This window comes from Danio aesculapii, chromosome 21, assembly GCF_903798145.1.
Source record: "Danio aesculapii chromosome 21, fDanAes4.1, whole genome shotgun sequence".
NCBI classification, from domain to species: Eukaryota; Metazoa; Chordata; class Actinopteri; order Cypriniformes; family Danionidae; genus Danio; species Danio aesculapii.
The window spans coordinates 30,854,059-30,867,050 of record NC_079455.1 but is presented as its reverse complement, the minus strand read 5'-3'; the positions used below and the strand labels follow the sequence as shown (position 1 = coordinate 30,867,050).

Sequence of the window (12,992 nt, the reverse complement as noted above, 5' to 3'; positions counted from 1 at the left end):
TCAATCAGTACATCTTTCCATCCATCCATCCATCCATCCATCCATCCATCTATTTATCCATCCATTCTGACCATCCATCTATCCATGCATCCATCTATCAGTCCATCCATTCAGCCATCCATCCATCCATCCATCCATCCATCTAACTACCCATCCATCCATCCATCCATCCATCCATCTTCTGTCATTCATCCATCTTTCCTCCTATGCAGCATACAAATTAAGACTTTTTATTTATGTATTACATTTTTGTTTCATCTTAGGGTTATTAATATCCAAACATGTCTTCACAGCTTGCCCTTAAATGTTGAACATATTGTAACATATTGTAAGAAATATAAATGAATATCAAGGTCTTTTTTCTTTATTTTTCAGCCATCCATGTGCATATACTGTAAAGTGCATAGACAGTAAACCTCAGCTAATTTTCCTGCTTACCATATTGATTACATCAGACAATAAGTTCCTACTTTTTACTGTAATTACCGCCAATAATCAGTAATCAGAAGTATCTCAGCTTCCGTTGACTGATTTTGCATTCAGGGTGGCTGTCCTCTGAAAACAGTAGGAGTAGTAGTTTCTATTAGCTCTTGAATAGGTCATGTCACTGGGACAAAGCAGGTCCATCCCCTTCAACAAAGGCTGAATGAGAGGAAGAACTGGAGGGTTGTGAGTTTGGATTGATCCTCGGGAAGGTTGGAGGGTAAAGGGTATGTTTTATAGATATATACAGTACAGTAGACTGTCCCCACCTGGTCACGCTTTGCTGCGATCTGATGAGGAAAACCGATGGAAAAACCATGCACATGTGCACAAACATAGAAACACACACATAATAAGCCACATCACAGACAGAGAATAAGCAATAAATGCAGACCAGCATGAAGAGATTAAATGAGATCAGAACAGAAGAGAGCTTTCACTGAGCGAAAACACTGTGGAAGGACCAACAGCAAAGAAAGATTATAAAGCAACTCTAGTGCACAAAACATTACAATAATCAAAAAACATGATGAGTTACTGTTGCTCTGTAACATCTCTGCAAGATAAATCACATTCAGCAGTAAATATATAAACACTGAAAAATGAAACTGCGATACAAATCACAAATATAAAAAGGTCACAGACCTGCAAAAGTCACATACACGCAACCACACACACTATAAGGTAATGCATGCATTGGAGAAAGTTTCATGCAAGTACTGGTGATGGATGTTGATTGTGTAAAGCAACTAGAATACAATGGATCAATTGTGTGCACTTTGCATAAATCCAGTCCTACTTTTCATCACCAGTCTTTTTCTACCAAGTTCACACTGCACAATTTTAGTCCTGATTTTCAATCGCCCACCTTTTTTTGTGAAATCACTTCCAAACGCCTGAAATAAAGGCATATCTGTGCTCCTTTTCATCCATGTGACAATCACACTGTGTGAGTTATCAAATACACAATCTGATAGAATTGCAGACACGTCAGAAATATCTGCCAGGCTAAATATCCAGCTCAGGCTCATTGGAAATCAATCTACATTTTTGTGAATAGAAAAAAAAAAAATCTTGTCCCAGGTACATTTGGTTGCACGTTTCAGAAGACAAATACACATTTTTGCATTCACAGTAAATATGAATTTAAATGTTCACGCAAGTACTGTAGAAAACAAAGTCAATGCAAATAAAACAGAATGCGCGACATTTTTGCTCCGAAAACACACAATTTGCCTCAATCTTTGTAAATTCAAAACGTTTTACTTCAGAGGTAAATTTGCATGAGATGAAAAACATCCTGCGAGTAATTTAGAGCAAGCTTATACAATCAGCTGTATAAGACAACAGGGCTTTTTTCTGCAAAAACAACCGCCTGCATGTACATTATCTCACTTATTATACAGCTACTTACCACACAAGTAAACATTGATCTAAGCTGTAATCATTTACTAACTCTTTAATTAAACACAAAGCTTGCAGAATAAAAAATGGCTACGTATTATTCAGTCACAAGATGTCAAGAATCGTGACGTGACAGATAAGCACAATAAAATGCAGTTGTTATCTGGGAATAACATACCTTTGAATGTCATGATTGACCAATCAGAATCAAGTATTCCAGAGAGCTGTATATAATTTGTTAAGTTGTTTCATGGAACTTTTTTTATATATGATAATACTTTATTTGTCGATAATATGTCCCTGTAAATACCATAAGTGTGAAAAGGAATAATATTTGTCGTCATATTTCCCATTTTAAAAGAAACTGCAAACATTCTTAAGTAGGGTTGGGTATCATTTGTGGTTATTTGTGCCTGAACTGATACTTTTGACCCATAAAATTATAGTGGATGACTCTAGAAAAACTTTTTATTTGACAAAATTTTTTTAAATTATTTTAATTGAACAATATAATTAAAGTTTAAAGTATACATCAATTAATATTTTATATATTTGAATTGCATTAATATATTTCTTTTGATCATGTGTTTGTTAACACGAAAGCAAAATTTGCATAATGCAATTAACATTACATTAGCTTACTACTAACCTGTGGAAAGGCTGTCATCAAAATCAGTGAACACCTTTTTCCAAGGGTTGGGGCTTGAGTCATCACTGAGTACCTTTACATGGACACCAATACTCCAGTTTTAATATGATTAAGACCATACTCTGATTACGAGTCTACCATGTAAACTGCGATAGTTGATTACCTTAATACGACTAGAGTCATAATAAATCTAAACAGAAATCGAATTAATTAGGACATTTGGAGTATGCCTTAGTCACGTTATTGAAGTGCAGTACAAAACACCTTAATCAAACTATTACCGTCGTTTAGGACTTTTCACCTCTTTTAGTGGCAGGATATTCCATACACATACGGCTGTTTGAAACTATTCTCTCACCTACCGAGTCAATAGAGAACCACAGACAACCACACCGCGAAATGCGGAAGTCTTTTTCTTTCTATTCCATTTCTTTTCCTTTCTAAATAACAAGAATAAACACCTGACATCGACGACGATGTCCGTATAACTCAAGGTTATTTAGAATTAAATGTCTAGAGATAGTGTGACAATGCGTAGCCTTTCTACATTATGTGTTTCTTGATGCTTCTTGACGTCCTTGTCGCAGCACCAGTGGCACTGAAATTAGGCACCAAAATTCATATGCTAATTTCATCCGGTGCATACTGGTTATGTAGCTAACGGTGCTAATATTGATACCCATCCTATTCTTAGGTATATTTTTGTGTTTTCATGAAAAAGTAGGCTGAAGCACGTACTTCTAATGACCTAATATAGTAAATATCTGGACCTGTTGGTGATTAATAATACACGATAACCTACAGCCAATTAGAAAGCAAGAAACAGGGCAGATTTTTTTTTTTTTAATGAAATAAATTTTTGTGGGCAGTTTGCTTCCTGACGCTGAACACAGTAATAACTAAATTCTACCCCAGATAAAGTAGCATGAAAACACAACCAATCCGCCGAATTCAAAAAAATTGTGCAGAGAAAACTCAGCATAAGACATTTTTTTCTGTATGGTGACATAATAAAAATTAATATATTAATTGCAGCTATCTAAATATAAAATAACAAATAGACACAACTGATAGCAAATAATACAAAAATATATCAAAATAAATGATATCATATAAGCTGCAACAGATGATTTTTTTTCTTTAGTACACGGTTGGTATGTTTTTAATCGCACACTTACATCAGCAAGTGCCATTCTGTCTATGTTACAATTCGATTCAAAGACTATATTACATCGGGCTTCCTTCCAAAGTCGTTAAACAATTGATGAGCAACTCAGTTTTACTTTCTTGCTGATCTTTATTGAGTTAAAGAAGTTATTTTGGATCCTGTCTGTGATTCAGAGAGACAGCTTAATGTCTTGGTGAATATCTAGTGTTTCCTTATCCACACAAACACACACTCACACACAGGCAGATCAACTGGAAGCAGGTAATAACAAATGCGTACCCCATGAAGCTCCTGAAAGCACGGCGAGCGAGAGGGAATGAGAGAGTAGATAAAGAAAGCCAGAAAGAGACAGAAAGAGAAAGAAGGATGAATGGAGAAAGAAAGAACTAAATGAGAAACATTAAAGCCCACAGGACACAAGCTTTCTGAAGAACAGCACAGGAGAGAAAAGAAGATTACAGCACAGTTAAAGAGAGCACGTACAGTATAAGAGATTCAGAAAGAGAAAAACACATTATGAGATACATTTATAATCAATATACAACAGTGCAGTGGAACCAGAGATACAATAAAAGCACCATTTCTTCTTTCTTCAAATACAGGCACTTTTAGTTCCTAGGGATTGTTTTTTATTCAAACGCAATTTTTTTTTGCATTTTTTAAAGTAAAGATCATGTTAGAAGGATCATATCATATTTTTATCACTGGCTTTGATGTAAAGAATGTATTGTTTTATAGTTGTTGCAGACCCAAACTTTTAATTGTTTACATCATAAGCATATTTAAATATGTAATATATTTTAGAAAAAAATATTTCTGGGGTCATTTACACTATAATGAACCAATATGACTAAATATGACTTTTATTTACTTATTTAGCTTTGCTGCTATTAACTGTTACTTAATGTTACATTATTGTTTCATGTAGGTTTTATTGTGAATTTGGTAAAAATAAAAAATAAAAAATTATATACTTACAAATACTTTAAACTTTTATTATTGTTAAATTTGGAGTTTTTTTTTCCAGTAAAAAAGCAAACAAACAACACATAATTTAATATAATCCTACATTGTTTTGTAGGTCTTGTGCTGAATAAAGTTTTGCATTTTGGACTGTATACCTTTTTAGAAACCCTCCAAAATACAATAGGTTATATGGACAGCTAGTGTTTCTTCTGGTGAACGGTTAATGTGACTTTTTTCAATATTATACAGTTGCTTTTACAGCATCAATGTTGTAATGCAATTAAAACATAATCAGTTAAATAGACTTCAGCATTCATTTAGTTGTTCAAGACTAAAACGAGATGAAAAGTCGTTTACATGCATACACCCATCAGGATCAGCAGGCTATAGCGCAGAAACTCTATTGAAAATACTGGAGTAAAATAAATGTTCATATTTTAAAGACATGGCACGAAAAAACTGATTTAATGCAGTGCTTCTTGTACATTCTGAGACCCACTTTATATCGTACATCAATTAGGCAGTGAAGATTGTTGATTTTTAAAGAAATCAACTTTTTTAAACAACAATTTTAAAGAACCAACCTTAAACGTGCCGATTTTGTAACGCCATACAGTTAACCAGAAGCGCTTGACCCAGGTTACTGAAAAATTAAACGTCTTTCAGCATACTTTTACATGTACCCCATTAGGAACCTTTTAAGTGACATAAATAAGAAGCACTTCAAATATATGCTCTCAGAAATAGTTACAAAAGCTGTCCCAGGAACTGTAACCTTTCCTTAAAGGGTACATAGTACCTCAAGGATACATATTGGTACCTTAAAGTTATATGTTAGTATCTAAAACGCCCGCATTTGTACCTTAAAGGTACATTTTGAAGGGACAGACAGAATAAATGTGGCTAAAAAGATTTCAATTGCTGTGCCTGATCGTATTTGAAGAGTTAGGTCAATAGCAACTAAAAACTAAACAAATTAAATAAAATAAAAAATAATAACCTTTTGACCTTTATTTAAGGTTTACAATGCAAATTCAATTAGAATCCCTTGTTTGGTAAATAAAATCTTATAATATATGCTTAAAGATATCATTCATTCATTTTCTTTTCGGTTTAGTCTCTTTATTAATCAGGGGTTGCCACAGCGGAATGAACCGCCAACTTATCCTGCATGTGTTTTATGCAGCGGATGCCCTTTTAACCGCAACCCAACATTGGGAAACACCCATACACTCTTGCATTCACAGTCATACACTACAGTCAATTTAGTTTATTCAATTCACCTATTTCGCATGTCTTTGAACTTGTGGGGAAAACCGGAGCACCCGGAGGAAACCCACGCAAACACGGGGAGAACATGCAAACTCTATACAGAAATGCCAACTGACCCAGCCGGGGCTCGAACCAGTGACCTACTTGCTATAAGGCGATTGTGCTACCCACTGCGCCACCCCTTAAAAGATATCTAAAATGCAATAATATATATGCTTAAAATATTACTTTACAAACTCTATTGTACATAGATCACATAAACATTTGCACATTATTCAACAACAATAGTTTCAATCACCACAGTTTTTCTTACCACCATAGTTTTTCTATAACTGCACTTTATAACTTATACCTGTATCCTTGCTGCAATTGCACTGCTGGTTAGACCTAAACTGAATTTTGTTGCCTTGTACATGTGTGATGACAATAAAGTTGAATCTAATCTAAATCTAAAAAACAATACTAAAATTTATATAAAAATTGCTTAAATATTCACACACATCTACAGCTAAAGTCAGAATTATTAAACCCCCTGAATTATTAGTCCACTTGTTTATTTTTTTCTCAAATTTCTGTTTCAACACATTTCTAAACATAATAGTTTTAATAACTCATTTCTAATAATTGATTTATTTTATCTTTGCCATGACAGTAAATATTTGACTAGAGATTTTTCAAGACACTTCTATACAGCTTAAAGTGACATTTAAAGGCTTAACTAGGTTAATTAGGTTAACTAGGCAGGATAAATTAGGCAAGTTATTGTATAACGATGGTTTGTTTTGTAGACAAAAAAAATAATATAAAAAAAAATAGCATAAAGGGGCTAATAATTTTGACCTTAAAATGTTTTTTAAAAAGTTAAAAGCTGCTTTTATTCTAGCCATAATTAAACAAATAAGACTTTCTCCAGAAGTAAAAATATTATCAGACATACTGTGAAAATTTCCTTGCTTTGTTAGACATCATTTGGGAACTATTTAAAAAAGAAAAAAAATCTGACTTCAACTGTACATAAGTAAATAAATAGATTGAGTTATGGGCTCAATATTCCATGTGGGATCACATATTAGTACCTAAAAAGTACAACAACAACAAAAAATATATATACCACCTCTTTTGGGTTACTTTTGTACCTTTATTTCTGAGAGTTTAAGTTTGACTACATAATGCTACTACAAGCAATACATACAGTAAATTGATATATTTTCAAAGACGCACTGTGGATTAAATACTTGAATGAATTACAAAAATAAAAAGCAATCCCATATGTACGAAAATCTGCTGGAAATTGTTGGTAAATCAATTTAATAAAAAGTGTACATACAGTAAAAATTGTGAACATACAGTAAAAAAAGTGTGAGTAGTTCAAAAGTGACTGTAGCAGAAGAAACCCTTCAAAATACACCAGTGTCTCCATCAGAAAAACAGGTGCCCGACAGGGCTGGTGGAGAAATTCTGCTCTCCTGAATAATACAGCTGCAAACACACATGCAGAGCGGCTGGTCTCAAAAGCAGAGCAGTTTTCTATCGCCTCTTTTTCAGCTATTTTAAAGCACCCCGGGGTCCTTCTGTCAACCGCAGAGGTGGAGAGAGACAGCTGAGCATCTGCACATGACGACTAAGAGGATTCAGCCACACTCAAAACTACACCTCGCGTTTATTACACAAATCACACACCCGCGCTGTCAAAACCCAGCGTGTGTGCGCGCACTTATGTTTGCCTTGCGGAAAAATCTACAGCACAACTGACTTCACCAGATATCCATATATATACGCATGCAAAATTTGACATTGTGATGTAACAATGGTTGCCATGGTGATGCTATATGGTTGCTAAGTGTAGTGAGTGGCACATTCTTATGCAGTTGCTACAGTGCCATGTCTAATTCAGTGCTAATCTATGGTCATGTACACACTGCAGATACATTTGTGTTTTAATCAGCAAATAACAGGGGTTGTAATGGATTCAGAAACCAAATTATGGGAACAACTAGATGTTAATGACATATTTAAATGCATATCAGAATTACGTCTCTCTTCTGTATGATGCTCTCTTCTATATGTCAACTGCAGGGAATGAGGGTTGCCTTGACTCGTTTGTGTTGCCAGATTTTGGAAATAAACCTCACTCTAAAATATTGCAATATTCGTAGCAATAGTAGTATATTTGAAAATGGATATTTGAAATAAATTAATAAATGTAATCTAATATATATTTTTAATAATTTTTAAATAATTTATTTGTTTATTTATTTTATTTATTTCACTTTGCTGTTATTAGTACTGTTATTTAATGTTAGATAATTGTCTTTGGGTTAGATTTTTGTTTTTAATTCACATTTATTTAAGACAAGCTATTTTGGATTTAGTCTTGTTTTAAATTAATTTTATTATTTAAATTTTAGTTATATTTGAAAATAGATATTTTAAATACATTTATTCAATTATAAAATGTAATTTCTAAAATATTTTTAAAACATTTTAATTGAAAATAATTAGAGTGTATTTAAATATATATTAGGGGTGCAACAATCTACTCACAGTTCGTTATTTATACTGATTTTAGGGTGACAGTTTCGGTACAGTACGGTATGTGCTATGTTTAGAAAAACAAATGGCTACAGAAAAATTCTAAGAACAGTATAGAGTTGAAGTCAGAATTAGCCCCTGTGAATTATTAGCCCCCAATTTCTAAACATATTAGTTTTAATAACTGAGGTCTAATAACTGATTTATTTTATCTTTGCCATGATGACAGTAAATAATATTTGACTAGATATTTTTCAAGACACTTCTATACAGCTTAAAGTGACATTTAAAGGCTGAACTAGGTTAATTAAGTTAAGTAGGCAGGTTAGGGTAATTATTCAAGTTATAATAATTGTTTGTTCTGTAGACTAAAAATATAGCTTAAAGAGGCTAATAATTTTGACCTTAAAATGATTTTATAAAAAATTAAAAACTGCTTTTATTATAGCTGAAATAAAACAAATAAGACTTTCTCCAGAAGAATAAATATTATCAGATATACTGTGAAAATTTCCTTGCTCTGTTAAACATATGGGAAATATTAAAAAAAGAAAGAAAAAAAATCAAAGGGGGTTTAGTAAATCTGACTTCAACTGTACATATTTATTGTGTAACAAACACCTGACAATGCAACAGGCTTTACATATATGACGGTAGATTTGCATATTCTCTCATTAATTAAATAAAAGTAGGCATTTTGAAAATTGTATATGTTCAAATAAAATGCTTAATAAAATAAAGAAAAGCTTAAACTTCCCATTTTTCTTTTTTACATCTTGACTCAAGAATCTCAACCAATTATGGAGATAATATTTGTCAAAACATCTTAATAACTGAGTACTTTTAGAGTATTGATTACTTCTGTTTGCATTACCAAGGCACCTACGCATTTTTTATCAACAATCATTACCGAGAGCTCCGTTATTACTTATCAGCACCATGAATGAAACTTAAGCAACGAGAGAGCATTTGACTCTTTTCTCTCGTCTTAATTCAGCGGGAACAGTCAGTCAAGAAAAAAAACTTTTCTTAATAGACAGCGGGTAAAAAGAGTGATTAAATAGCAGGAGTGACCGAGTGCGGACGAACACCCAGCGGGAGCGGGACGGAGGTAATAGACCTATTGAATGTCTTTGTCCGTATGGGACGCTTCTGGGTCTGGACACGGATCTCAAGCCACCTGTTAGTGACCACTAATCTAGGCTATGTTGCTTTATCTCCTTTATTTGTCATGTTGAGAAACTCCACACACTGACACGAAAGGAAACAATGTCAACAACACATTTACATACTTTTTTGAAGTTGTTTTTATTACCAAACCAATAATAATAATGTATATTCTGAACTGCGGATCACAGGGCACACCGAACCGTGGGAGGGCAACGGATGACACGATTTTTTACCGAGAAACGTTTCATCCCTTATATATCCCTATATATATATATATATATATATATATATATATATATATATATATATATATATATATATATATATATATATATATATATATATATATATACACACACACAACTGAAGTCAGAATTATTAGCTGCCTTTGATTTTTTTCTTCTTTTTTAAATATTTGCCAAATTATGTTTAACAAAGAAAGGAAATTTTCACAGTATGTCTGATAATATTTTTTCTTCTAAAGAAAGTCTTTTTTTGTTTTATTTCGGCTAGAAATAAAGCAGTTTTAAATTTTTAAAATCCATTTTAAGGTCAAAATTATTAGCCCCTTTAAGCTAATTTTTTTTTTTTTTAATCGCTTTACATAATACATTTGCATTAAAATATGTATTATAATATGTATTATTTACACATATGTTCTGTTAAAACTCGATCAATAATGTCAATAATGAGTCTCTGTAATATTACTTTTTACTAGTGACTCATATTTCTGTACAGTACACACTCACATGCATAAGAATTATTATACATAAGAATTCACTCCTGTATCTAAACTCAGCTGTCACCCCTGAAACATTATAATATGTAGAGATTTTTCTGCTGCTTTATTGACCGTTAAATCTCAGATAAATGAAAAGAGTGTCAGCGCATTTAGCAAATGATAACTACCGTAATTAATCTGCGAAGCAACACGAATTAAAGGCAAGCTCTTGGGAAATGTGCGAATCTCAGCTCCTTTGGGAAACACAAAATTCCCTTCATTATCACAGGTGTACAAGCTGCACACCATCTTAATATAAGCTAAAACAAAACAGATGTGCGTTAAAGCGATCAGTTCAGACCAAACCTCTCACAGATGCCACACTTGTCCTGCTCCAGATTCTAAACAGCAGACAGTCACATCCTGTTTCCGTCATTTTCCACTGAATGCTCTCTTGCTGGATCTGAACTGACAGTCTGCTCGTCTCTGCTCCACTCTGACAGATTTACAAAAAAAATAAATAAATAAAGCCACTCACGAGCAGGCGAAGGCCACCAGAGCGCCGCTCACTACGATGAAGTCCAGGATGTTCCACAGGTCCCTGAAGTAAGAGCCGGGATGCAGCAGCAGTCCAAGATCAATCATCTACAATAGAGGAGGTCAACACAATATGATGTTTTTTTTCCACAATGCACTATGGATATAAATATACTAGCATTAAATGTTTTTTTAGTAGTAATGAATTACATAAATATATTTTTATTTGATTTCAAATGCTTTATGATCATACTTATAAAAAATCATAGTTTTGATTTAAAATTATAATTGTAGTTTTAGTTATAATTATAAAAATGATAATAATGATGATAATAATAATAATAATAATAATGAAAAAAGTATACAAATTATAATAATAATAATAACATTAATAATAATAATAATAATAATAATAATGAAAAAAGTATATAAATAATAATAATAATAATAATAACATTAATAATGATAAAAATGATAATAATAATAATAATAATAATAATAATAATAATAATAATAATAAAATTATAAAATTATAAACATTATAATAATAATAATAATAATAAAATAAATAAATAATAATAATAGTAATATTAATAATAATAAATAATAATAATAATAAATTGTAATAATAATGATAATGATAATGATAATGATAATGATGATAATATTAATAATCAGTCAATAAAAATTAAAATAAAATGTTATTTTATTTAATTGTATATAATTTATTAATGAATGAAATTAAATTAAATGATATTAAATTTCATTTTATTGACAGATTACAATTACATAATAGATCTATGATTGAACGGCACAGAGAAAAAGAGGGTTATATTTACCTTAATAACCATCTCAAATGTGAACACACCAGTGAAGACGTAATCGAGGTATTTCAGCACCTGAGGGAACCACAAAATGATGTGAGTGTTAAAAAATAACATTTTCTCATACACAGTCATTTTCTTCCTATTTCTGCAGTCCCACAGACTGTCTGTACTAAAAAAGTGGATGATGCCACAAATAATACAAAAATATCTGGGTAAACAACAGTGCTCAGCCCCACTGCAGCTATCATTCAGCGGGTAATTCAATAATCTCCAAAACAGAGCAGACATGTACATATATTTTCTGAGAGACAAAAATAGATGTTTCCAATAAAGACTCAAGTTCCTCCCACATGAGCAGTTGGGGAATATTGGTTGAAAGCTGAGATGCATCAAACAGTATGAGCCGAATCGAAATCAATGTATCATCTGGCAGAAAAAGACAGTGGACAATGGGATACTTGGACACATGTTTACATGTAATTCTCAGAGTGTCAGAGAGCTATTTACATATAATTACATATAATGTTATGCTATGCCATTGCTAGTTATTTTATTTTCAATAATGAGGTAAATCTGCTGGTGCTTGGTAAGGCTATCAATGCCATGAAAGATGATAAAAACAAAACTCACATTAGAAATGCACAAAAACTGAAAGTATGTGCACTTTATAAAGCGATTAATTGACTTTATTTAAAGAAAGAGTAAAATTAGCATAATTATTCAAATTAATTAATTCAATGCATCATCTGGAAGGAAAACATGGACAATGGGATTCTCTGATGCATGTTTACATGTAATTCTCAGTATCTCAGAGAGCTATGCTTAATAAGCTCTGCTCATGGGCTAATGCAGGCACACTGTATGGTTAAGTCCGCTCATAGGCTGTTATAAAAAAAATAACATGGTACAAAAGCCAGTTAGTGGGGCTGGTGACAATCCTCAGCGTGACAGTTCAGACAACAGCTGTCACACCGCCCTACAGGACAGCTTTTCAGTTACGTAAACACTAGCAGTGGGAATCTTAAAAGACTTCACGATCTGATTCTGGGAGCCATGATTCGATTCCAAAAAGATTCTTGACTTACATTTGTTCTCTATTGCTTTAGCTGTGCGAATACATCTTCCCAATTTCACATTTGAACCAGATTAGGAGTTTCTTTGCTTTTGTTATGTTTGGAAACTGTGACAGTACTGCTATCTTAAAAATGTTTTATTTTAATAACAAGGTTATATTCAGCATGATCAACCTATGTAACATTACAA

General features: G+C 32.4%; 1 protein-coding gene across 1 annotated transcript in view; it reads right to left on the bottom strand.

Annotated features, from left to right (window-relative positions):
* Positions 1–12,992, bottom strand: part of cacna1bb (calcium channel, voltage-dependent, N type, alpha 1B subunit, b) — a 262,630-nt gene that overhangs the window by 65,179 nt on the left and 184,459 nt on the right. The window contains exons 24-27 of the mRNA XM_056447143.1: positions 11,742–11,801; positions 10,904–11,010; positions 3,984–3,995; positions 753–773 (exon numbers count right to left, since the gene is read on the bottom strand). Coding sequence (XP_056303118.1) covers positions 753–773; positions 3,984–3,995; positions 10,904–11,010; positions 11,742–11,801 — 200 coding nt within the window. The remainder of the gene's footprint in view (positions 1–752; positions 774–3,983; positions 3,996–10,903; positions 11,011–11,741; positions 11,802–12,992) is intronic.